Source organism: Microcaecilia unicolor, chromosome 3, assembly GCF_901765095.1.
Source record: "Microcaecilia unicolor chromosome 3, aMicUni1.1, whole genome shotgun sequence".
Lineage (NCBI taxonomy): Eukaryota > Metazoa > Chordata > Amphibia > Gymnophiona > Siphonopidae > Microcaecilia > Microcaecilia unicolor.
Window position 1 is genome coordinate 525,302,285 of NC_044033.1, and position 27,172 is coordinate 525,329,456.

At 43.1% G+C, this 27,172-nt stretch overlaps 1 protein-coding gene across 1 annotated transcript in view; it reads right to left on the bottom strand.

Moving 5' to 3' along the window:
- The window catches only part of SEC63 (SEC63 homolog, protein translocation regulator), a 200,299-nt gene that overhangs the window by 166,535 nt on the left and 6,592 nt on the right, over positions 1-27,172 (bottom strand). The window contains exons 2-3 of the mRNA XM_030199182.1: positions 16,412-16,511; positions 3,654-3,768 (exon numbers count right to left, since the gene is read on the bottom strand). Of these exons, the coding sequence (XP_030055042.1) occupies positions 3,654-3,768; positions 16,412-16,511 (215 nt within the window). The remainder of the gene's footprint in view (positions 1-3,653; positions 3,769-16,411; positions 16,512-27,172) is intronic.

Below are 27,172 nucleotides of genomic sequence, written 5' to 3' on the forward strand. Positions count from 1 at the left end.
GCGCTGCTCTCCGTCCTCCTGTATGCAGCTTGACCATCTCGGCGAGATTCAAAATGGCCGCCGAGAATTGAAGTCTCGGCGGCCATTTTGAATCTCGCCGAGACCGTCAGGCAGCATACAGGAGGACGGAGAGCAGCGCGCTGGGCAGGAAAGAGGGGGCTCTTTCCTGCCCCGACGTCACTAGACCACCAGGGAAGATCGCGTGACGTGAGTAGGGAGAAATGGTGACAGGGCCAGGGGGAGGGCGATCCCGAACTCGGACAAGACGCACCGGAGCACCTAGGTTTTAGAGGAGGGAAAAAGGAAAAAAAAATTTTCCTATTTCCCTCCTCTAAAACCTAGGTGCGTCTTATGGTCCGGTGCGTCTTATAGTTCGAAAAATACTTATCTGTCATCTTGCTAAAAAGAAAGCTTTGGGTACAATGAATGTGACAGCTCTCTCAATGTCAGTGAAGAAAATGAGTCTTCTGACCCTAAATCAATATTTTCTGTAACTGTCAAAGTTATCATGTGAATGTGAAACTTGATCATGAAGTACTAGCTGTATTTATTCTGACTAGGGCTGCACATTAATCGCAATTAATGCTGCAAATAAAACATTTATTCATGATTAATAATTAACCTGCCTCCTCCCTTCTCTGCCCGGTCGGTCTAGCATCTCTCCCTCCCCTCTCGTACTGCCGGCAGCCCTTACCACTCCCCTTCGCCACAAGTTTACCTCGGACAGCGGGGAGGGGAGGGAGAGAACCTCAGGTGGCTGGGGGGAGGGGAGGGACAGAACCGCAGACAGGACTAAAAGAGGAGGGAGGGAAGTGCAACTGGGGGGAGGGGAAAATAGGAAGAGATGCATGGATGGAGAGAAATAATAGAACTGGGATGGAGGGAAGGAAGAAAAAGAGGTGTTGGATTCGGGGGTGGGGGAAGGGAGAACCACAGGCAGGGCTAAAGAGGAGGGAGTGATGCATGGAGGGAGAGAGAGATAATGGACCTGGGGTGGAAGGAAGAAAAAGAGAGGTGCTGGACTCGGAGGTGGGGGGTTGGGAGAAAGTTGGACCTGGAGGTAGGAGAAAGTAAGATGCTGGTATAGCCACAGGGGAGGGAAGGGGAGGAGCCTTGTAGACCTGGGCTCCCCTTCTTTGGGCTTAGGCCCCCTCCAAAGCTGCAGTACCTATTCAATGGCTGGTGGGGTTGCCCAAGCCCTGCCAACCAAAGAAATCCACTGTCCGAGTCACCCCTTTTCTCCTCATATTCCCTCAGGAGTGAGGAAATCAGCGGGGTGCCTCCATCCATCAATGCTTGCACTCTCCATGCATGCTGAGTTTGTGTATGAACTGAGCATGTTCTAGCAGCAGCACAAGGAGGAAGGGGGCTGCTTTGGCAGTGGATTTCTTTGACTGGCAAGGCTTCATAATCAGCACAGCAAAGGTATGATATCTAATGTGGAGGGGGGGGGGGGGAGGAAATGCATGTCCCCCCCCCCCCCAGTCCATTCCTGTGCCTTCCTCCCCCCTCCCCCGGCTGTGCCTCGCAATGAATCACGATTAAAATTTTTTATTGAAATACAGCCCTAATTCTTACATTATGGTAGGACTAACACACTGTTCATTTTATCTACTATACAGCTAGAAGGCTATAAGATTTGCTGGGAAGGAATCTGAAATCTGAAGGATATAGTTTTCCAGATTTGGTATAAGTGTCTAGTTATCCAGAGTTATGGAAAGGACATCATCTCACAGATTTAGAATTGCCAACATCTCTTAATCACCAGTCTATAAACATATCAGTCGTTAAATGCATTAGCCTGCTAACTCATAGCCCTACAAGCAAACTGTAATGTCACTAAAGCTGGGAAGGAAAGATTTGGGATTTAACCCATGCCTTTTTTTCTTTTGTAGCCAATGGTGAGCTACATGAAGTGTACTGTGGAAATAACCCTTGAGGCCTTCAATTAATAATGGTTGGGCCCAATGAGCATAGACTATTCATGTTATGGGAATGTCACTGTTGCAGAGGTTATAGCATTTTATAGCACAGATTTCTAGAAAGAGTGAAAAGAAACATCCACAACAGAATCAGGCCCTAATGCCACAAGTAGAAAGAATATAAAACAGTAAATAAAAGGAATAAAAGGTTTAAAAAAAAAAACCCCAGAGAAGCAGTAGGTGATAACTTTACCAGACTCAAACAGAACTAGCATTTCAAATCCCAGGTTCCTTCATCAGATTAAGGCAAAGCAGCCCAGGTCCTTCAGGAGTCTGTGGTAAATGAGCATTCGCTAAACCTCTTTTACAAAGGTTATTTTTTCATTTCCAGTATCTGTGTATATATCCTCCTGTGTGGTCTCTCTTGAAACTGTTATTCAATAGGTTATTTCATATTAAATCAGTCCTCATCACACTTTAACTGGTTCAAATACACAATAAGCCCAAAAAAGAATACAAGAAAATTAATATTAAATTTAAAAAAAATGAAAGGCTCAGAGACAAAAGATTAACTGCAGAAGTTAGTAACCCACATCGATTGTTGACTTTGATTTATATACATTTCCGTAGACAGACAAGTTGAGGTTATCACTTCTTTCAGTGCGGAGTATTTACAGGATGTAACTCTTAGCAGTATGAAGGAACAATGCCTCAGGTAAAGACTTTTCCAAGAAAGGAACAAGCAAAAAAAAAAAAAAGTCTGGCATATACACAGCTCAAGCAGGATATTAAAAAATGATTACAAAACTGGAAAGTTCTGCCAACAATCAGCTGTTAGATCCAACAAGCATTATCTGGCTATACAAGTCCACTGGAGTTTACAATTCCGACAGGAATTTGTGTCAGAGTGGGGAGTGGGCAGAGTGAGCCAAAGAGGGGCATAACTGAACGGCACTGGGCAAATAGATGGCCGGCCATCTTCGGGGCCGGCTCCGCAAGGGGGCGGAGCCAACCGTATTTTCAAAATACGGTTGGGGCCGGCTAAATCGATCGCCGGGTTTAGAGGAGATGGCTGGCTTCGTTTTTCAGCCATAATGGAAACTGGGCCCGGCCATCTCAAACCCACCTGCCTGAAGTGCACTGCACCCACTAAATACTGCTCCAGGGACCTGCATACTGCTGTCAGGGTGCTGGGTATGACATTTGAGGCTGGCATACAGGCTGGCAAAAACCTTTTTTTTTTTTTTTTTTGTGTGGGAGGGGGGTTGGTGACCACTGGGGGAGTAAGGGAAGGTCATCCCCGTTTCCATCCGGTGGTAATCTGGTCAATTGGGGCACTTTTTTGTGACTTGGACCTAAAAATAAATGGTCCAAGTGCAGCCGGCAAAATGCTCATCTGAGCTGGCCATCTTTTTTCCATTATCTCGTAACCACGCCTCCGTCCCGCCCCCACCCCACCTTCGGTACCATCCCTTCAAGGTTGGCCGGCTCCGCGACGAAAAGCAGTTGGGGCCGGCTAAAATCGGCTTTCGATTATACCGATTTGGCAGGGATCAGGAGATCGCCGACCATCTCCCGATTTGTGTCAGAAGATGACCGGCGATCTCTTTCTAAAATAAGCTCAATAGTGAGTTGTGAGCACAGTACTTTTTTATACACCTACCAAGAAACCAAAAAAAATTTCATTCCCACTGCTGCTAAGTCACCCCAGGCAATTTTGTAAGAACTTACCGGATCCAAACTTAAAACTTCATACGGATTGTATTCTTGATATTCTCTTTCTGTTTTGGAGACTTTGTATGCAAGGAACAAAAATAATGCCCAGCCAGCAAGAAGAGCTGTTTTCCTTTCAAAAACAAAACAGAAAAGTTTCTCATTTCAAAATACATTTCAACACAGATACACTTTAAAGCAAACTATACAAGTTTATCTGCTGAATGTCTCTCTGTGTCAGGTGTATAGCGCTGCGTGCGTCTGGTAGCTAATAATAATCTCCTCTCTCTATAAAGACTGCATGGAAACTAAAGGGCTAGACACAGACCAGCACACAACTGGCTCTCAGAAACCGCTCTTTAAAGAAAACTATGTCCTAGGTGGAAAGAATAAAGTCTCAAACTTACCACATTCTCAGTATTCCCCTGGGTCAAGTGCTCTCTTAACTTTGCCAAAAGTATAAATTTAGGGGATAGACAACGAATGACAGACAGTATCTAACTGGCAAAATAACCTATTCAGCCATAGCAGAAATGCAGAAGTATTAAGAGGAGTAAAGACTAATTTCACTGTAGAAAAATGAGTCTTGCTGTGTAAAGATATATGATTTCCAATTACAACAGTTCACAAAAAAAGACAGGCAACCATTATCACCTCTTCAACTAAATAAATCCAAAGCAAGGACTTATGTATTGATCACTGTTGGGGAAAAAAAATAGTGAAAAAATAAGTCAACAAAATGTTAACTAAGATTATCATCGGTGAGAAGGTAAAGAAATATATCCTCTGTGAAAGATAAATTCCAGACAAAGAGGTAGTATCAAGAACACTAGAGAAATATTAGACACATTAAACATAGTGAGATCAAAAAGGACTATAACCTGGCAATGTTTCAGCACCAAAGCCTGCCTCAGCAGTTGTTAACTCACAACTAAGAGCATACTCTCCTATTAGCCAATCCACAATCCAACTAATTTTAACACACAAAAGTTCAAAACCTGACAAAACACTGATGTATTAAATTTGTAATAAGAAAATTGTTAAAATCCTTTAAAAGTCAAGTTTTCAAGGCTTGCGTAACCAAATGGGTCAAGCTCTGGAGTCAAAAAGTGCTAGAGGACCCTTGCCCCCCCCCCCCCCCCCCCCAGAAGGCGAACCAGCATGGGTGGGAGAGAAACCCCCCATCCCTCCGAGCTCCAATGGGGGTTGTGAAGTCTCCTGCTAAAGAAGAAAAAAAAAAGGCAGAATCTAATATGGCTGCCATTCCCGCTAAAGACATTGGGACCACAGAGGGGGAAGGGTAGACTGAACTGGCAGCTGTGCTCAGCTGCTGGTTTCCCAGGCAATACAAATTGAATCTGGCCTGCCTGTTTTGGCTTTATTGGCCTGTTAGAGAAAAAGCATCCAAAAAGGGTGTAGGGTAACATGGGGATAGGTATGGGGATCTGCCACCCTCTAGCGAGGCCCCGCAGAGCCAAGCCAATGCCTCACCCAGTGGATGCTAAAAAGCACAACTAGGGGCAGCTGTGCTTAATCTTTTACTGTCAGCGTTCATGGCAGGTTAGTCTGTACAGGAACCAAGGAAGCCAAGGTTCAAATCCTGCTGATAGTCTTTGTTACCTTAGGAAAGTCACTTAACCCTTAACTCCAGGCCCTATTTAATAAGCAGTGTTGCCTTTAGTAATTAGTCTCCTTAGCAACTTTGGGGAAAGGGAAATAGCGCTATAGCTAAATGTTGTTCACCTTGAGGTACCAGTGAAAAGACATGAGCTAAATATAAATACATTTCTACTTGAAACAAAGTAAAAATGTGCCATAGACAAATACTGACAGGTAATATAATTAGGGTGAGTACAAGGGATACTCCTTGATACGCTGTCCTCACTTGGATTTCAGGGCTCTGTTCTTTCCTGGTTTTCTTCTTATCTCTCCCATCGTACTTTTAGTGTATACTCCGGTGGATCCTCCTCCACTTCTATCCCACTGTCAGTTGGTGTACCTCAGGGATCTGTCCTTGGACCTCTTCTCTTCTCCATCTATTTATTTATTTTATTTTTGTTACATTTGTAACCCGCGCTTTCCCACTCATGGCAGGCTCAATGCTTCTTCCCTTGGTACTCTGATCTCATCCCATCGTTTTCAGTATCATCTTTACGCTGATGACTCCCAGATCTACCTCTCCACACCAGAAATCTCAGCTGAAATCCAGGCCAAATTATCAGCCTGCCAATGTGACATTGCCGCCTGGATGTCTCACCACCATCTAAAAACTAAACATGACCAAGACTGATAGAAATGATAAATAGTAGTAGTAGTAGCAGCTTCTTATCTTTCCCCTTAAACCAACCTCTCCTCTTCCCCCATTCTCTATTTCTGTGGAAAACACTCATCCTGTCTCATCAGCTCGCAGCCTTGGGGTCATCTTCGACTTCTCTCTCTCCTTCTCCAAAATTCGCCCTTTCCTTTCTTATCACCTCTCGCTTAGGTTATTGCAACTTGCTTCCCACAGGTCTCCCACTTAGCCATCTCTCTCCTCTTCAATCTGTTCAAAATTCTGCTGCACGACTAATATTCCGCCAGGGTCGTTATGCTCATATTAGCCCTCTCCTCAAGTCACTTCACTGGCTCCCTATCCACATAAAGTTCAAACTCCTCTTATTGCCTTATAAGTGCACTCACTCTGCAGCTCCTCAGTATCTCTCCACTCTCACCTCTCCATACACTCCTCCCCGGGAACTCCGTTCACTGGGTAAATCTCTCTTATCTGCAGCCTTCTCCTCCACTGCTATCTCCAGACTCAGTTCCTTTTATTTTGCTGCACCATATGCCTGGAATAAACTTCCTGAGCCGGTACGTCAAGCCCCATCTCTGGCCATCTTCAAATCTAGGCTAAAAGTCCACCTTTTTGATGCTGCTTTTAACTCCTAATCCTTACTCACTTGTTCAGTACCCTTATTTTATCACCCCACCTCAGTAATTTTTATCTTTTATATGTCCTGTTTGTCTGTCCTAATTAGATTGTAAGCTCTGTCAAGCAGGGACTGTCTCTTCATGTTCAAGTGTACAGCGCTGCGTACATCTAGTAGCGCTATAGAAATGATAAGTAGAAGTAGTAGTAGTAGTAGTATTAGATACCCTAGACACTTTACACCAGTCCACCCAGAACAAATCATGTAAAAGCATTTAAAAGTATGATGTCTAATTATATTTTTTAAATACATAACCTAGGAAGGAAATGAATTTTGGATTTAGTTCATGTCTTTTCCAGCAATAACAAAGTGTGGGTATCTCCCTGTTCCCCAAGGTCTCACAATATAAAGTTTATAAATGAGGCAATGGAGGCTAGTCAAATTTACAAGGAGTTCTCCCATTGTTTTAACTATTAGGCTACTGCTCTATGCCAATAACCTGCCTATATTAAGATTTATAGGTGAAGAACGAACTCCATACAAGGAAAAATGGCAAATTACAAAAAAGAGGAACAATTTAACACATGTAGTGGCTGAAAGAATGGTCTAATGTTAGTTTAGTGAAATTAGAAGAGGTCTGTTCTACTAAAGAGAAAGTCTCAGTTAAGCACTGTGCTCTAGATTTATATCCGACGTATTTGTTGAGATCTCCACCATTGAGTTTTTTTTTTGTATGGTTGCATACTTGGATTAATCAGTCATTGAGGTTAAGTCTCTTTCCTACATCACTAAGAGATATAGTATTAATACCATTACTGAAAGCAAGTAAGATCTTAGTAATTATAGGCCCGTTGCAAATATTCCAATTTTTGGGAAGATCTTGGAAGCAATCGTGGCTATGCAAGTGACTATTTGAAAGTTCATAATATATTGCAACCAATGCAGTTCAGTTTTAGAAACGGGTCCGGCACAGTCATTACTTGGTCTTCTGGTTAATATTAAGAGAATTATGGAGTATGGGAAAACAAGCTTTTATTCTTCAGTTTGACCTATCGGCAGTGTTTGATGTGGTAAATCACAATATTCTAATGAATATGTTGGATAAGATAGGAATAACAGAGTTTATACCTGGTATAAAATGTTCCTGAAAAATAGATCCTGTAAAATGAAACATCAGACCTTGCTATCTAGCTCTTAGAAATATGTTAGCGGGGTGCTGCAGGGCTCCCAGCTGTCACCAATTTTATTTAATGTAATCAGTTCTTTAGATAAATTCCCATGCTCCTTAAAAGAAAATTATTACATATACCCAAATGATGACATTACGCTTCTCATTCCTGTTGAGAGTATGGAGTTGGTTCCAACAGTAATAGTACAGAATTGTATGGATACAGTGGAGGCATGGGCTTATATTTACCATCTTAAGTTAAATGCGGAAAAGTTCAAGATGATGTGGATGGGTTCATTAACGCCACCATTTAAAAATATTTTTCAGATCAGTATTTTCTGAAGGTAAGACATTGAGTTGGGGCTAAAGGTGCTTGGGGTGTTACTTGAGACTCGGTTAATTCTATAACAAAAACTAATTTTCAGGAAATTAAGACACGAAAATGAAAATATTTTTCATTCAATTAGTTTAGGTTGATTGATGCCAACAATAATGAATGAATCTCTTGCAGTAACACTAAGATGCTTGAGCAACTGAGCACATGATGGAAGGACGTTGAAGATGGTAGGAGTCTGAACAGCAGACAAACTATTCTTTTCACTCAAAGAATAGTTAAGCTCTGGAACTCGCTGCCAAATGTGTAACAGTGGTTAGCGTATCTGGGTTTTAAAAAGTTTGGACAAGTTCCTGGAGGAAAAGTCCACAGTTTTATTGAGATGGGCATGGGAGAAGCCACTGCTTGCCATGGGATTGGTGGCATGGAATGTTGCTACTAACTAGGTTTCTGCAGGTACTTGTGACCTAGACTGGCCACTGTTGGAAGCAAGATACTGGGCTAGATGGACCATTGGTCTGACCCAGTATGGCTACTCTTATGTTCAGTCTTTAGTACTAAGTCAATTCAATTATTGTAATTTGCTTTATGTGGTTTGCTCTAAACTATTGTGTCAACATCTTCAAATGCTTTAAAATACATCACCAAGGTTGATGTGTCAGGTTGTGAAATGCGAGCATACAACTCCTTTGCTTAGGCAGTTGCACTGGCTCCTCATAGAGGCAAGGGTGCTGTTTAAGCTATGTACGATGATATCTATTATTATTTTCATGGTTTAGCTCCTGCTCCATTCATGTTCCTTTTATCGTTTCCTTCTTTAAGGGAAGGTCTTTGTACTTAAAATCAGTTAAAGCTTAATTTTCCTTCAGTGACTCAGGTAAAATATAAAACGGGTACATAATTTAATGCTCTTATCAGTCCGCTAGAATATGGAATTCCTTGCCAAATGGGGTTAGATTAGAAATGAATCACATGAGGTTTAGGAAGCTGAAAAACCTATACAATGGCACTATCTCCTCTTTTTTCCTGCTAGTCATCCCTCTCTTTATGTACCCAAGCATCCTTCTGGCTTTGACCGTCACATTTTCTACCTGTTTGGAAGCTTTAAGGTCATCAGACACAATCACCCCCAAGTCCCTCTCTCCCTTCATACACAGAAGCACTTCAACCCCTATACTGTACCAATCCATTGGATTCTTGTGACCCAAGTCTGCATTTTTTAGCATTATAACTTAGTTGACAAATATCAGACCATTCCTCCAGCTTCACTAGATCCTTCCTCATGTCATCCACACCCTCCGGGGTGTTCACCCTGTTGCAGAGTTTGGTATCATCTGCAAGAGACAAGCCTTACCAAACAGCCCTTCCGTAATACCACTCACAAAGATGTTAAAAAGAGCGGGACCGAGGACTGATCCCTGCGGTACTCCACTGATAACATCCCTTTCTTCAGAGCAAGCTCCATTTACCACTACTCTCTGTCTCCTTCCATTCAACCAATTTTTAACCCAATCAGTAAGACTTTTTTCAGCTATATTAGTGAATGGAGGAAGGCTAGAAATGGAATTGCAAGACTGAAAGATGCTATGAACCGCTTATGTGGACAGGGATAAGGAAAAAGCAGATGTGCTTAATACTTCTATCTTCATTGAAGAAAATCCTGGAGTATAACCTCAGTTGGCTGATAAAGGTACATTTGAAAATGAAGTTGATATTGCACCACTTATGGAAGAATGCATTTGTAAACAACTTGAAAAATTGAAAGTGGACAAAGCCATGGGGCCCAATAGGATCTATCCGAGAATCTTAAGGGAGATCCCGTGGGATGGAGAACAGCGGATGTGGTCCCTCTTCACAAAACTGGAGACAGAGAAGTGGGAAACTATAGGCCGGCAAGTCTTATTTCAGTGGTCAGAAAGGTAATGGAGGTAAGGTGCTAAGGACAGTAAGTTTCCTGGAATCCAACATGTTACAAGATCTGAGGCAAAATGGTTTTCACCAAAGGAAAATCGTGCCAAACGAATCTGATAATTTCTTTGACTGGGTGACCAGATAATTGGATAGTGGATATGTGCTAGATATATTCTACTTGGATTTCAAGGTCTTTACATAAGTACATAAGTAATGCCACACTGGGAAAAGACCAAAGGTCCATCGAGCCCAGCATCCTGTCCACGACAGCGGCCAATCCAGGCCAAGGGCACCTGGCGAGCATCCCAAACGTACAAACATTCTATACATGATATTCCTGGAATTGTGGATTTTTCCCAAGTCCATTTAGTAGTGGTTTATGGACTTGTCCTTTAGGAAACCGTCTAACCCCTTTTTAAACTCTGCTAAGCTAACTGCCTTCACCACGTTCTCCGGAAACGAATTCCAGAGTTTAATTATGCGTTGGGTGAAGAAATATTTTCTCCGATTTGTTTTAAATTTACTACACTGTAGTTTCATCGCATGCCCCCTAGTCCTAGTATTTTTAGAAAGCGTGAACAAGATGCTTCACATCCACCTGTTCCACTCCACTCATTATTTTATATACCTCTATCATGTCTCCCCTCAGCCGTCTCTTCTCCAAGCTGAAAAGCCCTAGCCTCCTTAGTCTTTCTTCATAGGGAAGTCGTCCTGTCCCCGCTATCATTTTAGTCGCCCTTCGCTGCACCTTTTCCAATTCCACTATATCTTTCTTGAGATGCGGCGACCAGAATTGAACACAGTACTCAAGGTGCAGTCGCACCATGGAGCGATATAACGGCATTATAACATCCTCACACCTGTTTTCCATACCTTTCCTAATAATACCCAACATTCTATTCGCTTTCCTAGCCGCAGCAGCACACTGAGCAGAAAGTTTCAGTGTATTATCGACGACGACACCCAGATCCCTTTCTTGGTCCGTAACTTCTAATGTGGAACCTTGCATGACGTAGCTATAAATTTGGGTTCTTTTTTCCCCACATACATCACCTTGCACTTGCTCACATTAAACGTCATCTGCCATTTAGCCGCCCAGTCTCCCAGTCTCGTAAGGTCCTCTTGTAATTTTTCACAATCCTGTCGCGATTTAACAACTTTGAATAACTTTGTGTCATCAGCAAATTTAATTACCTCGCTAGTTACTCCCATCTCTAAATCATTTATAAATATATTAAAAAGCAGCGGTCCTAGCACAGACCCCTGAGGAACCCCACTAACTACCCTTCTCCATTGTGAATACTGCCCATTTAACCCCACTCTCTGTTTCCTATCCTTCAACCAGTTTTTAATCCACAATAGGACATTTCCTCCTATCCCATGACCCTCCAATTTCCTCTGTAGCCTTTCATGAAGTACCTTGTCAAATGCCTTTTGAAAATCCAGATACAAAATATCAACCGTCCCTCGTAGGAGGCTCATAAATAAACTTGGTGTGCTAAACTTTGGACATAATATGGTGAACTGGATTGGGAACTGGCTGACAGAGTGGTGGTAAATGGCATCTTCTCAAGAGGATAGAAATGTAAGTAGTGGAGTGCCTCAGGGATCGGTACTGGGGCCAATTCTATTCAACATATTTGTGAACAACATTGCTGAAGGGTCAGAAAGAAAAGTTTGCCTTTTTGCAGATTATACCAAGATTTGCATCATAGTGAACTCCCTGGAGAGAATAGGAAATTGTTTTCATTTATAAATATTTTATTCATATTACATATGTGTTGTCCCAACACTTATTATTTTTCAGTTTAAATAGTTTTGCTCATGATATATAGTCATACCATATATTTCATAAGAATGGCCTTTTACTATCGATGTTTACATTCTTAATATATGGAATCAAGTCATCATTTATTTACTCTCCACTTAACACCAATAATATACACCATTACTCATCACCATCCCTTTTAAAAAATTTGTTTATATTAATTTAATTTTCAAAGAAAGGTTTTGATGGTTTCTCTATTGATTACCAGAATCACAATCGTTATTCAACATAAATTCATCAAATCATATAACATACAGAATTTTAATTAAGAATTTCCATCTATCGGGACATCTCCGGGTCTCATGAATAATACACAGTTTATTATTTTTTCATTATCCACTATATCAAATTATCTCCTCTAAATACGTGTTGTATTAATTTATCTACTAATATATATAGAAATATCTATATATTACAATGCATAAAGATGACAGTCATACAATTCCGTTAATTTTTGCACCAAGATATAAAAAGGGAGACGCCGACACCAGTTCTGTTTATTTCTCCTGATGAGAGACGCTTACGCCGGCTCTACTATTTCCTCCATTTTGAGTCTAAAATCGGTGATATAAGTTTCCCGAGAGGTAAGACTGCACTTAGGTAGCAGGCTAATGACTTGTTAGTTTAAATTGAAATTTATCCTTTCTGATCTTAGACACTTTTTCATAACATAACATTTAAGCTTCTAATAAGTCCCTTCAGTATGACACATTTAGTTACATAGCAACTTGGATGTCTCTTTATATTAAATACTAATACTACATTAGTGACATTGCATCACTAATATTAGAAGTCATACCGATGGTGTTTTTCAATTAGACATATAATGAGAGTACTATAACATTTTATACCTTATTTTATATTTAGAAATTGAGAAGTTGATTGCACAGACATTCAAGCACAATCATATGTACCATTCTTGAAAGAGGAGTAAGTGCTGCATAACTTCAAATTTTCCTTTTAACCAGTACTTTAGTCTTCAAATATAGGGCATAGAATATTTTAACCACGTCTCAGGCTTATATAATGTCTTAGACATCTAATCAATACATTCATACATAACGATCTAAACATTTAACTGACACATTCATCATTACTACTACTACTACAAATCATTTCTACAGCGCTACCAGTCGTATGCAGCGCTTTACAATTGAACATGAAGAAAAGACAGCCCCTGCTCAAAAGAGCTTACAATCTAAATAAGGACAGACAGGACAAATAAGGGATAAGGGTAGGACAGACAGATAGGACACATAAGGAATGGGGACTATTGAAGAGAGGAAGACAAGATAAAGGTTACGAGCAGGTTGACAAGTTAGGAATTAAAAGCAGCATCAAACAGGCAGGCCTTTAGTCCGAATTTGAAGGGGGCCAGGGATGGAACTTGATGTACCGGCTCAGGAAGTCTATTCCAGGCATAAGGTGCGGCGAGATAAAAGGAACGGAGTCTGGAGTTAGCGATGGAGGAGAAGGGTGCAATTAGGAGAGATTTACCTAGTGAACGGAGTTCCTGGGGAGGAGTGTAGGGAGAGATGAGGGTGGAGAGGTAGTGAGGGGCAGCAGAGTGAATGCACTTATAGGTCAATAAGAGGAGCTTGAACTGTATACGGAAACGGATAGGGAGCCAGTGAAGTGACTTCAGAAGAGGGCTGATATGGGCATAGCAACTTTGGTGAAATATTAATCGTGCAGCAGAATTTTGAACAGATTGAAGAGGAGAGAGATGGCTGAGATTAGAGGATATAAATATAGGAAGTGAGCTATCCCATGGTGACAAGGTAAAATTTAAAACTACTTTTATTATGTATCTGCATATTTGATTGGACATTATTTACTATTATTTATGATCTTTTACCAATGTATGAAAAATTAATATATAACATATAGTTAAGCTTATTTATAAAAATGAACTACCGTATTTTTAATGCACAAGCACTGGCCATACACTTCCATACACAATTATCATTTATTATTTTTGACATATATACCGTATTTTTCGGACTATAAGACGCACTTTTTTCCCCCAAAATTTGGGAGGAAAATGGGGGGTGCGTCTTATAGTCCGAAGGTAGCGTTTTTGGACCTCCGTCCCGTACTTACAGGATTCCATGTTCCCTGGTGGTCTAGTGACGTCGGGGCAGGAAAGAGCCCCCTCTTTCCTGCCCATCGCGCTGCTCTCCGTGCTCCTCAATGCTTTCTGACGGTCTCGGTGAGATTCAAAATGGCCGCCGAGACTTCAATACTCGGCGGCCATTTTGAATCTCGCCGAGACCGTCAGGCTGCATACAGGAGGACGGAGAGCAGCGCGCTGGGCAGGAAAGAGGGGGCTCTTTCCTGCCCCGACGTCACTAGACCACCAGGGAACATGGAATCGTGTAAGTACGGGACGGAGGTCCAAAACTCGGACAAGACGCACCGGAGCACCTAGGTTTTAGAGGAGGGAAAAAGGAAAAATTTTTTTTTCTTATTTCCCTCCTCTAAAACCTAGGTGCGTCTTATGGTCCGGTGCGTCTTATAGTCCGAAAAATACGGTACTATTTTTGATGTATATTTTCCCCCTTTTCCATTATGAGTTTTTTTAAATTTGAGTGTTCTTTACCTTGCATTTTTTTATTTTTCTATATAATCGTTAACAATGGTTTCAGAGAATTTAACATCGAATCATTCTCTACCATTTGCATCTATGGTTGGATCCATCTAAAAGGAATATAATTTTTACATACATATTTTTTATAAAAATCTAAAGATCTTTAACATTGAAAGTACTGTGTGCATTATTTTTTCTATATATACTTTTACGTATTTCAATTTTGTTTTACCAGACTATTTATGATCATATATATATAAAAAATTTTGTATAATGTTTAGATGACAATTCTGTATGTAATATTTATACATTCTTTTTGTTACCGATTTTAGGTTATATGTACATGTTCTGTCTGTTGGTATATGTAACTTTTGATACGATTGTCTCATCTATATATTCTTTTGATATCTATGTTATCTATTAGATACAGACACAATATGTCGACTTACTGTCTATATATGCCATTATCATTTGATTTTTATATTTCTAAATGTGATGTACATGCTGTTCTTTTGATAGACTCCTGATGCAGGCCAGATAGGCCAAAACACAGCTGTGTCGAGTCTCACCCACCTTTTATATATTATTACCTTATATTCTTTTAAGTCCAATAAACTTGATTTTATCGATTTTACATTAGAAGCGTCGTCTTCTGATTTTTGTTGAGTCATCTTCGCTGTTTTTTTGTTTGTTGTTTTGGATATTAGATATGGCCAAGACTGTCACCAGTCAGTAGCTCCAACACTCCTTTGAAGCGGATCCACGGAACCACTCCTAATGTTATGCTTCAGGTTATCCAATTTAAAATCTTACATCGTGTCCATATCACCAGACAGAGGAGGGGCTCTGATGGGGCTTTGGGAGGATCCTCGCTGACTTAGATGCCAAATAGGAGGTGGCATCTTCCTCAATTCCTTTTTGGAATGCCCCGCTTTGAAAGGCTTCTGGTTTGCAGTTGTTGAGATGCTGGAGCATGGGCTTCAACTGAGTCTTGAATGATCTTACTGGGTGTTGCTGATGGGGAGTGACTTACCTTTGAAGGCACAGGGGTCAACGGATGTTCAATGTCAATTTGTTTTATTGACTGTGCTTCTGGTTAAGAAATGCATCTTAAAATCTTGGATGACCCCTGCAGTACCTTCATTTACTGCATGGATTAACATGATGAATGAAATGGCAATCTGGGTGGCTTCCCAATTTCAGTACTTAGTGCCCCAGGGTCGCCATCACTACTGTGAACTGTGGAAAACATTCTCGGAATTGAATTTGACCAAATAGTATGGGGATATCCCAGATATGTATATTGGAGTTCGCTTGGTGAGGGGATCAGGGAGTTTTTGTTCGTTATATTGTTTAAATAATAAAATACACCAATGGCTGTTTTTGTACTCTGGAGGCTGCTACTGTTCTTGCTACACATCAACTTGCTCGGTTCTACATAAATATTTTCCTCCACCACCTTCACAATGCTTTTCAATTATTTTTTAATTTGCCTCAGTGGTACTTACTGCCCAGTCATTATTTCTGTGGCAATACCTTTAGCACCCTATTTCTTCATCAGCTTTATATTATACTTTATGTATGATTTAAACATGTATCTGCATAGATATTCAGACTAGGGGTTCAAAGACGTCAAAGCCTAGCAAGATTGACATAAGAAAAAGTGCCTACTATATCAGTACTGTTCTTGGCTAGCCATGTGTTATTTTACTTTGGAATACTTATCAATGCATGCCTAGTTGTTGCAGTATACCTCTTGAATGTAGTAGTGTTGTGTTATATTTTCTGCTTTTGGGGCTAATAAAGATTTTTTTTTTAAATGAACTATTACGGAAACATGTTTAAAAGGAATAGGCTACAATTTGGAAGAGACAGGGTTTTTGGCCTTCCGAAGAAATTTCTTATGATCTGCTTTTTATGCATTAAACATAAGGAGAAAAAAAAAAAAGCAAGCTTTGGAAATTTTAAAAAGTGTAGCAACATTAACAGAAAAAGAAAAAAAAGTAACCAAAGTTGCCCCTGGCACTCAAACTTACTTTAATGTGGGAATTATACTCTGCTGTGGTTTCAATAACCGCAATCGATACCATACACATCGTCCGTATACTTTTCTTATATTCTTCAATCGAATTTGCTCTGGGAAGGAAAAGAAAGGTTTTGATTACGCCAATAGAAATATAATAGTTGAAGCAAAGCTTAGAACTGCAATCTCTCCTCGTCACACTCAGGGGCGTATCTGGACTCAGGCGGTAGGGGGGGGGGGGGCAGAGCCAGAGGGAGGGGGCACATTTTAGCCCCCCGCTGCCGCCATTGCCAGATCCCCCCACCGACGACTCTCCACCCTCCTCCCCCCGCCGCCAACCCTCCCCCCGCCAGCAGAGGTCTGCTTGCCGCCTTTAAAGATATTTCTTCAGCTGCTGGGGACCCCAACCCCCGCCAGCCGACCAGACATCTTTAAAGTTCTTCTTCGGCCTCCGTGGCCGTGCTGTAGTTGATAGTTGTTCAATCCAGTTCGGAGTCTGACGTCCCTGCACGTTGTCCTGCACGTGCAGGACGTCAGACTCGCAGAAGCCTGCGCGGCCACATTGGTGATCTGCAAGGGCCGACTTCTTCTACATGGAATGTTGTTAGTGGAATAGCAACATTCCATGTAGAATCTCAAATAGTAGCAACAGTGGAGGAGTGGCCTAGTGGTTAGGGTGGTGGACTTTGGTCCTGAGGAACTGAGTTTGATTCCCACTTCAGGCACAGGCAGCTCCTCGTGACTCTGGGCAAGTCACTTAACCCTCCATTGCCCCATGCAAGCCACATTGAGCCTGCCATGAGTGGGAAAGTGCAGGGTACAAATGTAACAAAAATAAAATAGATACTATTGGAGATTCTACATGGAATGTTGCTACTATTGGAGATTCTACATGGAATGTTGCTACTATTGGAGATTCTACATGGAATGTTGCTATTCCACTAGCAACATTCCATGTAGAAGGCTGCGCAGGCTTCTGTTTCTGTGAGTCTGACGTCCTGCACATACATTGCTAGTGGAATAGCAACATTCCAGGTAGAATCTCAAATAGTAGCAACAGTGGAGGAGTGGCCTAGTGGTTAGGGTGGTGGACTCTGGTCCTGAGGAACTGAGTTGGATTCCCACTTCAGGCACAGGCAGCTCCTTGTGACTCTGGGCAAGTCACTTAACCCTCCATTGCCCCATGTAAGCCGCATTGAGTCTGCCATGAGCGGGAAAGCGCGGGGTACAAATGTAACAAAAAAAAATAAAAAAATACTTGCCAGTATGCTCTAAATGAGCTGGTTTCCTTATCAAATGCAAAAGAAAAATAACTACTATTAACAGAACAATTGCCTGCATTAACATCCACAGTGAGAAGCGGAAAGAAATGTTCTTAATGGCACATAGTAACATAGTAAATGACTGCAGATAAAGACCTGTACGGTCCATCCAGTCTGCACCTGTCTTCGAGAAAGCAAGGTAAAATTATGTCTTACCTGATAATTTTCTTTCCATTAGTCCCATCAGATCAATCCAGAGACTTGTGGGTTATGTCCCTCCACTAGCAGGTTAGATAGATAGAGAGAACACCGAAGTTCGCCACAAGAGGGCATGTGCAGCCATCCCAACTTCAGTATACGATACCAAAGCAGTAAGAAATCCTTGGAACCACAGGTCACTCTCCTGCCTCTCTAACAGAGCAAACAAGCTGCAAAAGAAATCCTTGCAGCTGTTTACAGTAACAATTGTTGAATAATAACTGATTTAACCCGACTTGCAGACTACAAGAAGAGCGTGAACAAGAAGAGCGTGAAGACCTCAGTCTTCAATATATACATCATACAGAATCAGCTAATGTGAACCCCAGGGAGGGCCTCTGGATTGATCTGATGGGACTAATGGAAAGAAAATTATCAGGTAAGACATAATTTTACCTTCCATAGCGTCCCCAGATCAATCCAGAGACTTGTGGGATGTACCAAAGCAATCCTCAAGAAGGGTGGGACCGCCTACTTCCTGAAGACAGCACCAAAGCGCCGAAGAACGCATCCTGACGCGCCGCGACATCAAGCCGGTAATGTCTAGCGAAAGTGTGCACCGAGGCCCAAGTAGCCGCTCTACAAATCTCATACAACGGCACCAGCCAGTATTCCGCAACGGATGTGGCCTGAGTTCTAGTCGAATGCGCACGAACCTGAAGAGGAACCGGTTTCCATGTGGAAAGATATGCCGAACCAATCGCTTCCCGTAGCCACCGAGCAATCGTAGCCTTAGAAGCCATCTGTCCCTTTTTGTGTCCCCCAAACAACACAAAGAGATGATCTGACTTCCAGAAGGCATTAGTCACCTCTAAATATACGATAAGAGCCCTTTTGGCATCCAAACACCGCAACTGACGAAACTCCTCCGGGTAATCTTCCCGCTTGAAGCTTGGCAAATGTACTTCCTGATTTAGGTGAAAACGCGAAATCACCTTTGGCAGAAAAGAAGGAACCGTATGAACCGAGACCCCCGCCTCTGAAAAACGGAGAAAGGGGTCCCTGCACGACAGGGCCTGCAACTCGGAGACCTGTCTTGCCGAAGCCATGGCCACCAAAAACACCGTCTTCAACGTGAGATCCTTCAAAGACGTCTTACTCAAGGGCTCAAATGGGGCCCGCTGGAACGCCCTCAGAACAATGTTCAAATTCCATCCCGGCACTACCGGAAGCCGAGGAGGTCTAACATGACTAACGCCCCGGAGAAAACGAACCACATCCGGATGAGCAGCCAAAGAGTGACCACCCCAGCAACCTTGGAAACAGGCAAACGCTGCCACCTGTACCTTGAGAGAGCTTAAAGACAGGGTCTTATCAAGCCCCTCCTGCAGAAAGGCCAAAATAGACCAGAGAGGGGCCGATTCCGGCGAGACGCCTGCCGACGAGCACCAAGAGACAAAGGTTCTCCAGACTCTATCGTACGCCGCAGAAGTAGACCTCTTACGCGCCTGCAGCATCTTTCCAATCACCGGTTCAGGATAGCCCTTGCGCCTGAGCCGCGACCACTCAATAGCCAAGCCGTAAGCGCAAATGGAAGAGGATCCTGCATGCTCACTGGTCCCTGCACCAGAAGATCGGGAATATCCGACAGACGCAACGGTTCGTCTATCATCAGACGCACTAAGTCCGCATACCAAGGGCGTCTGGGCCAGTCCGGAACTACCAGAATGACTACTCCCAGATGATGCGCGATCCTGCCGACCACCCGACCGACCATGGGCCAAGGAGGAAAGACGTACAGCAGGTCCTGCGGCCACCTTTGCAATAACACGTCTTATTCTTTCGGACCCAAATTCCCTGCCTCTGCTGAAAAATCGAGGCACTTTGGCATTGGACGACCGGGCCATCAGGTCCACTACCGGCTTTCCCCAGCGATCTGTAATCTGGGTGAACGCCATTTGAGAGAGCTCCCACACTCCCGCATCCAACCGATTCCAGCTGAGGAAGCCCGCCTGCACATTCAGGACTCCCGTGATGTGCGCCGCTGAAAATAAAAGAGCCGCATTTCCGCTCAGCGGCAGAGAGCCAGAGCCTCCATTGACAACTGAGCGCTCCATGTGCCCCCCTGGCGATTGACGTAAGCTGTCGCATTGTCGCAAAGAATTCGCACCGAGTGCCGAATAGCCCGCAACTCCAGTAGATTGATTGATAGGCGGGCCTCCGACGAGCTCCACACCCCCTGCGCTGAATGCCCTAGGCAATGAGCTCCCCAACCGGAGAGGCTGGCATCTGTCATGACCACCCTCCATTCCGGAGAGGCGAGGGGCATGCCACGCCTCAGGGGATCCGGCTGGAGCCACCACCGGATGGCAAAACGCACTCGAGCCTGCCATGGAATCCGGACCGCATAATCCTCCGATAAAGGGGACCAACGACTGAGCAGAGACCACTGCAACGGCCGCATGTGACTCCTGGCCCAAGGAACCACGTCCAGCGTTGCGGTCATCGATCCCAGGACTTGAACATAGTCCCATGCCTTCGGAGCAGCTACCTGCAGAAGAGAAGAAATCTGCCTCACGACCTTCAACCTGCGAGGTTCTGGAAGGAACACTCTGCCCTGAGTGGTATCGAACAGCACTCCCAGATATTCCAACGTCTGGGTCGGGACGAGATGACATTTGTGCATGTTGATCACCCAACCCAGCGAACGTAGAAGATCCATTACCGACTGCGTCGCCCGGGCACATTCCTCCTGGGACGGCACCCGAATGAGCCAGTCGTTGAGATACGGATGAACCTGCACTCCTTTTGCCCGCAAGAAGGCTGCCACCACCACCATTACCCTTGGAGAAGGTGTGGGGCGCCGTGGCCAGACCGAAAGGCATGGCTCTGAACTGAAAATGCTGTCCCATTACCGCAAAACGAAGGAAACGCTGATGAGGCGGCCAAATGGGAATGTGCAAGTATGCCTCTTTCAGATCGAGCGCTGTGAGAAACTCTCCCAGTTGCACGGCCGCCACCACCGAGCGCAACGTTTCCATCCTGAAGTGCCTTACTTTGAGTGCTCTGTTGACCGCTTTGAGATCTAGAACGGGCCAACATCTTCCGTCCTTCTTTGGCACAACGAAAGAAAATAGAGTAGCGACCCTGGCCGACTTTGGCCAAAAGCACCGGCACGACTGCCCCAAGGCGCAATAATTCCGCCAGAGTCTCCTGCACCGCTGCTCTCTTTAGCGGAGACTTGCAAGGAGACTCTAGGAAACTGTCCGAAAGAGAACGGGCGAACTCCAACTTGTATCCGTCCCGAATAATATCCAGTACCCATTCGTCTGTGGTAACCCCGGCCCACGCCTTCCCGAACTGAGACAGCCGTCCCCCTATGGCCGGAAAGGAATGGACCAGGGCCCCATCATTGGGCACCTCTGCCACCCTGCTGGGGGCGAGAGGCCGAGGCAGTCTGGTGACGGTCCTGTCGAAAGGACTGCTGTCTCTGCTGAAACCGAGGCTTAGAAAACCCCCCGGATTTGCCAGACCTATAACGTTTGGCCTCCTTGAAGCGGGGTCTGAGGTTATCTTTTATCATTTATTAAACTTGTTATACCACTTACACTGCACGCAAATTGAAGCTGTATACAATTTTTTAAAAAATCAGCAATAAAAGGAAGGAAAATGGAAATGAACGTCAATTTGGAAAGGAAAGAACTAGCTATCAATTTCCATTCATACATTAAATTACTCACTCGAGAAAAATAAGCAACACAAGAGAAGACAAACAAAATACGGATTAAAAACCATCTACTAACTCTAGTCTCCTGCCACAGAGCCAACCCTGTCCTAGACACTGAAAGCTTACTGGAAAAGGTGGGTTTTTAGCAAAGCACATAAGGGCATATAGGTTAGGGCTTTTCAGCTTGGAAAAGAGATGGCTGAGGGCAGATATGATTACAAAATTCTGACTAGTGTAGAACGAGTACAAGTGAATCAATTTTTTACTCTTTTAAAAAAGTACAAAGACTAGGGGATACTCAATGAAGATACATGGAAATACTTTTAAAACAAAAAGGAGGAAATATTTTTTCACTCAACAAATAGTTAAGCTCTGGAACTCTTTACCAGAGGATAGAGTAACAGTGGTTAGTGTATCTGGGTTTAAAAATGGTTTGGACAAGTTCCTGAAGGAAAAGTCCATAGTCTGCTATTGAGACAGACATAGAGAAGCCACCACTTGCCCAGGAATTGGTTACATGGAATGTTGCTACTAATTGGGTTTCTGCCAGCTCCTTGTGACCTGGATTGGCCACTGTTGGAAACAGGATACTGGGCTAGATGGACCATTGGTCTGACCCAGTATAGCTATTCTTATGTTCTTATATTAACTTTGTTTAATCATGAAATGATCATTACTGCCCAGCGAACTCAACACCATTACTTCTTTCACCAAGTCCTTATTCTACTAACAAGCTAAAATAGCTCTCCCTCTACTCAGTACCTGAATCAGCTGCTCCATGAAACCATCTTGTCTAGGAACTTTACCTTCCCAGCATTTCTTGATGCAACATTCATCAAGTCCCCACTTCTTTGACCTTAACCAAAAGCCAAATCTTTAAGGCCTTCTTAAACAAAGATATGATCCTTTTATTCCTAATTTGGTAAGCACCCTAGAGTAGGAGCATAACACATGAGAAGACTAATTACTGGATAACTTTTACTAATGTGGGCAATACCTGAAGCTTATCTTGAGAAGATCTAAAGAAGCAGAACGGTTATGCTAACCCCAAAACTAGGACCCAATGTTGCCAAAGAGGCAATAAAGATTTTGAAAAGAGTTGGGTCTAAAACAGAACTCTATAGGATTCCACAAGTCAAAGCCTTTGGCAGAGACACTTTAGGAGTCTAGAAAGACTAGAAATAAACCTAGTCCCAGCCTTCTTCTAAACCCAGGCCTCCTCCTACCATGCCTGTGGGGCATAGCCCTCAGAAAGACTAAGGCAACAAGTCTGGAAGCAACCATTTAACCAAGTAAGACTGAATGGGATCAGCAGCTGATCTACAGTTTACTCTGACATTGTCAACCATGAAAGAACATTAACCATGTGTAACCTCATTCTGACTAGTTATATTACTACTGGCTTTAAGTGAGCCAAACTCTAATTAAAATTTTGCTTATATTGATTATGAGAAAAAAAATGCTGGACTTTAATTCATATTTAATAAAGTGAAAATTTAACTGCCCAGATATTGCCAGCAATGACTACACCCCAAAAATGGCTACTATTGCTGGTTTTCAAAATAAAGCCCAGAACTGCGGAGCAACAGAAAACTCCTTCTCTATGGAGGAAAAAAAAAACACTGCTCCCAAAAAAACTGGGCTGTAAATTGTCACACAGCAGATTTAAATAAAGTTTGGGGAGCGAGATATGAGAATTAGATGGTCGAAAGGCAGATTGGACCAAAAGTCTATTATGTTGATTTTGCCCCTTGATTTAATGGTGGGTACCTTGAGTCACTTTAGTGGTGTTAAAAACTTCTTTCCAATTAATTGTGAAAGTAAGTTTTCTATGGTCAGACCAAGGATTGGGCAACCACTTTGGATCTGAGATAAAGAAATTATCTGGATTTGAGAATCTATATGCTAGTATGTCCAGTTAGTGACCTTTATGCGAGAAGTTCCAGTAAGTTGAGTAAATTTCCAAGCACTGAGAAAATTTTGGTATTAGGATCTTGAATTATATCTAAATGTAGATTAACATCACTAACCAGTAAGACATTATCAGAAAAAAAAAAACAAATATTAGAAATAAAATCATTTAATTCCTCTTCTGCTGAATCTCATTTTCCTGTAGGAAGGTAAAAGTAATATGAGGCAGAGTTGTTTAGACAAAGATTCATCCGAGATGTGACAGGCTAAAGCTTCAAGGTGTGGTGACATTAATTCAGAGACTGATTTTATTCAAAAGAAAGATTTATGCATTATAGTAATGCTGAGACTTCAAACAGGAGCAATAAGGTGAATTCCAGCTTTCTGTCTTGGATGTCCTTAAGAGCAATACCACTATCTACTATAGGAAGGATGGTCTTCTTCATCACTAGGGCATCAACCTAGATGAGGCTTTTCTAATTCATCCAGAAAAATGGGGTAGAGGCGGGACATTGCCCTGGCTACCTTGAGACTGGCATCTGGAAAGGACCATTGTGCAGAAATCAACTCCTGCATAGCCTCATGTACTGGGGGTCCAAGGAAACAAAGGGGCAGACGATCTGCAAACTCCAAGATGGAAAATATACAAAGCAGATCGTTGATAGATAAAAATGATTTTAATAATATACTAAAATATGCATACAATAGCCCGACACAGGCCGTGTTTCGCCCTACTGGGCTGCTTCAGGGGCTACAAAACAAAATAATATATAATGAATAATAATCATAATAAGAACATAAAAGTGTAAATATTTTGATATATTTATACTTTTATTTCTTATTTCAATGTGATATTTTATTATATATATATATATATATATATCAAACATATAAACAGCGAGTGACCGTACTCACTCGCAAATGCGCAGTAGAGACTTCCCTCTCTGTCCCGCCCCCACGTCAATACGTGATGACGGGGGGGGGGGGGGGACAGAGAGGGAAACTGCGCCGCCGAGGTTGCTACCGCTCCCCCCCCCACTCGGAGTCGCCGCCGCCACCCCTCCACCCGGCCCGGGCCCTCTCTTCCCTTCTGAACTTACACATCCATTCGCCGAACGCAGCAACGCACATCAGCTGAGCTGCAGTGAGCCCTTCCTTCTTTGCCTGTGGCCCCGCCCTCCTGTGACGTAACGTCAGCGAGGGCGGGACACACACAGGCAGAGAAGGAAGGGGCAGCTCAGCTGATGTGCGTTGCTGCGTTCGGCGAATGGATCTGTAAGTTCAGAAGTGAAGAGAGGGCCCGGGCCAGGTGGAGGCGACAACTTCGAGGGGGGGGGGGGGGAGCGGTGGCGACTTCGCGGGGGGGGAGGGGAGCGGTGGTGACCGCGGGGGGAGGAAAACCTCAATACCAGCCCGTTTTTACGGGCTCAACGGCTAGTATATATATATAAGTACATAAGTACATAAGTAGTGCCATACTGGGAAAGACCAAAGGTCAATCTAGCCCAGCATCCTGTCACCGACAGTGGCCAATCCAGGTCAAGGGCACCTGGCACGCTCCCCAAACGTAAAAACATTCCAGACAAGTTATACCTAAAAATGCGGAATTTTTCCAAGTCCATTTAATAGCGGTCTATGGACTTGTCCTTTAGGAATCTATCTAACCCCTTTTTAAACTCCGTCAAGCTAACCGCCCGTACCACGTTCTCCGGCAACGAATTCCAGAGTCTAATTACACGTTGGGTGAAGAAAAATTTTCTCCGATTCGTTTTAAATTTACCACACTGTAGCTTCAGCTCATGCCCTCTAGTCCTAGTATTTTTGGATAGCGTGAACAGTCGCTTCACATCCACCCGATCCATTCCACTCATTATTTTATACACTTCTATCATATCTCCCCTCAGCCGTCTCTTCTCCAAGCTGAAAAGCCCTAGCCTTCTCAGCCTCTCTTCATAGGAAAGTCGTCCCATCCCCACTATCATTTTCGTCGCCCTTCGCTGTACCTTTTCCAATTCTACTATATCTTTTTGAGATACGGAGACCAGTACTGAACACAATACTCCAGGTGCGGTCGCACCATGGAGCGATACAACGGCATTATAACATCCGCACACCTGGACTCCATACCCTTCCTAATAACACCCAACATTCTATTCGCTTTCCTAGCCGCAGCAGCACACTGAGCAGAAGGTTTCAGCGTATCATCGACGACGACACCCAGATCCCTTTCTTGATCCGTAACTCCTAACGCGGAACCTTGCAAGACGTAGCTATAATTCGGGTTCCTCTTACCCACATGCATCACTTTGCACTTGTCAACATTGAACTTCATCTGCCACTTGCACGCCCATTCTCCCAGTCTCGCAAGGTCCTCCTGTAATCGTTCACATTCCTCCTGCGACTTGACGACCCTGAATAATTTTGTGTCATCGGCGAATTTAATTACCTCACTAGTTATTCCCATCTCTAGGTCATTTATAAATACATTAAAAAGCAACGGACCCAGCACAGACCCCTGCGGGACCCCACTAACTACCCTCCTCCACTGAGAATACTGGCCACGCAATCCTACTCTCTGCTTCCTATCTTTCAACCAGTTCTTAATCCATAATAATACCCTACCTCCGATTCCATGACTCTGCATATATATATATGTATATTTTGATTTATCTGTTTTTTCATATATATGTTAATTCTGTGGGATTTGGATTGAATTTTTTAATTTCAATTTTAATTTTATGTTTTTTATGTTCTTATTATGATTATTTATATTATTTTGTTTTGTAGCCCCTAAAGCAGCCCAGTAGGGCGAAACACGGCCTGTGTCGGGCTATTGTATGCATATTTTAGTATATTATTAAAATCATTTTTATCTATCAACGATCTGCTTTGTATATTTTCCATTTTAGCCTCAGGTACTGGAAAGGATTTGGGAGGCTTCTTAGTGCTTGCCATCATAGGCCTGGAAGAAGTAACTAAAGGCTGAGTGGAAGGAGAGGAGATATTAAGGACTTTTAAAGCCTTAGTTATACAGGAAGGCAAGCTCCTCCTTATAAAACAAGCGAACAGCGTAGGATCATCCACCTCATCCAGCTGCAGTTCTTCTTCCACTATAATCTCAAGAACAGAAAGAAATGAAGTTGCCAAAATTTCACCCTCAGAAAGAAGATGGAGGAGAAAGATTCAAATTCAGACACCTGTTCCACATGCCTCTTTATTTTTATTTATTTACTTATTTAGATTTTGCTCACACCTTTTTCAGTAGTAGCTCAAGGTGAGTTACATTCAGGTACTCTGGATATTTCTCTGTCCCAGGAGGGCTCACAATCTAAGTTTGTACCTGAGGCAATGGAGGGTTAACTGACTTGCCCAAGGAGTGGGATTTGAACCGGCCACCTCTGGATTGCAAGACTGGTGCTCTAACTAATAGGCCATTCCTCCACTCCTTCTTATAAGGCATGTCTGACTGCAGAGGCAGGCTGAGCGCGTTTAACAAGCTATGCTTGATATAATAAAAGAAAAAATTCAGGTGAAAACATATCCAGAGCAGAAGTACATGCAGCTGGAGGCACAGCTGAAATGTAACCCGACTGACTCAGAAGGGAAAGCACTGTGGAGACAGAGAAGCCAATTCCCCCATGTGGAAATCCGATGGCTCCGTGAGTCCTGCATAACT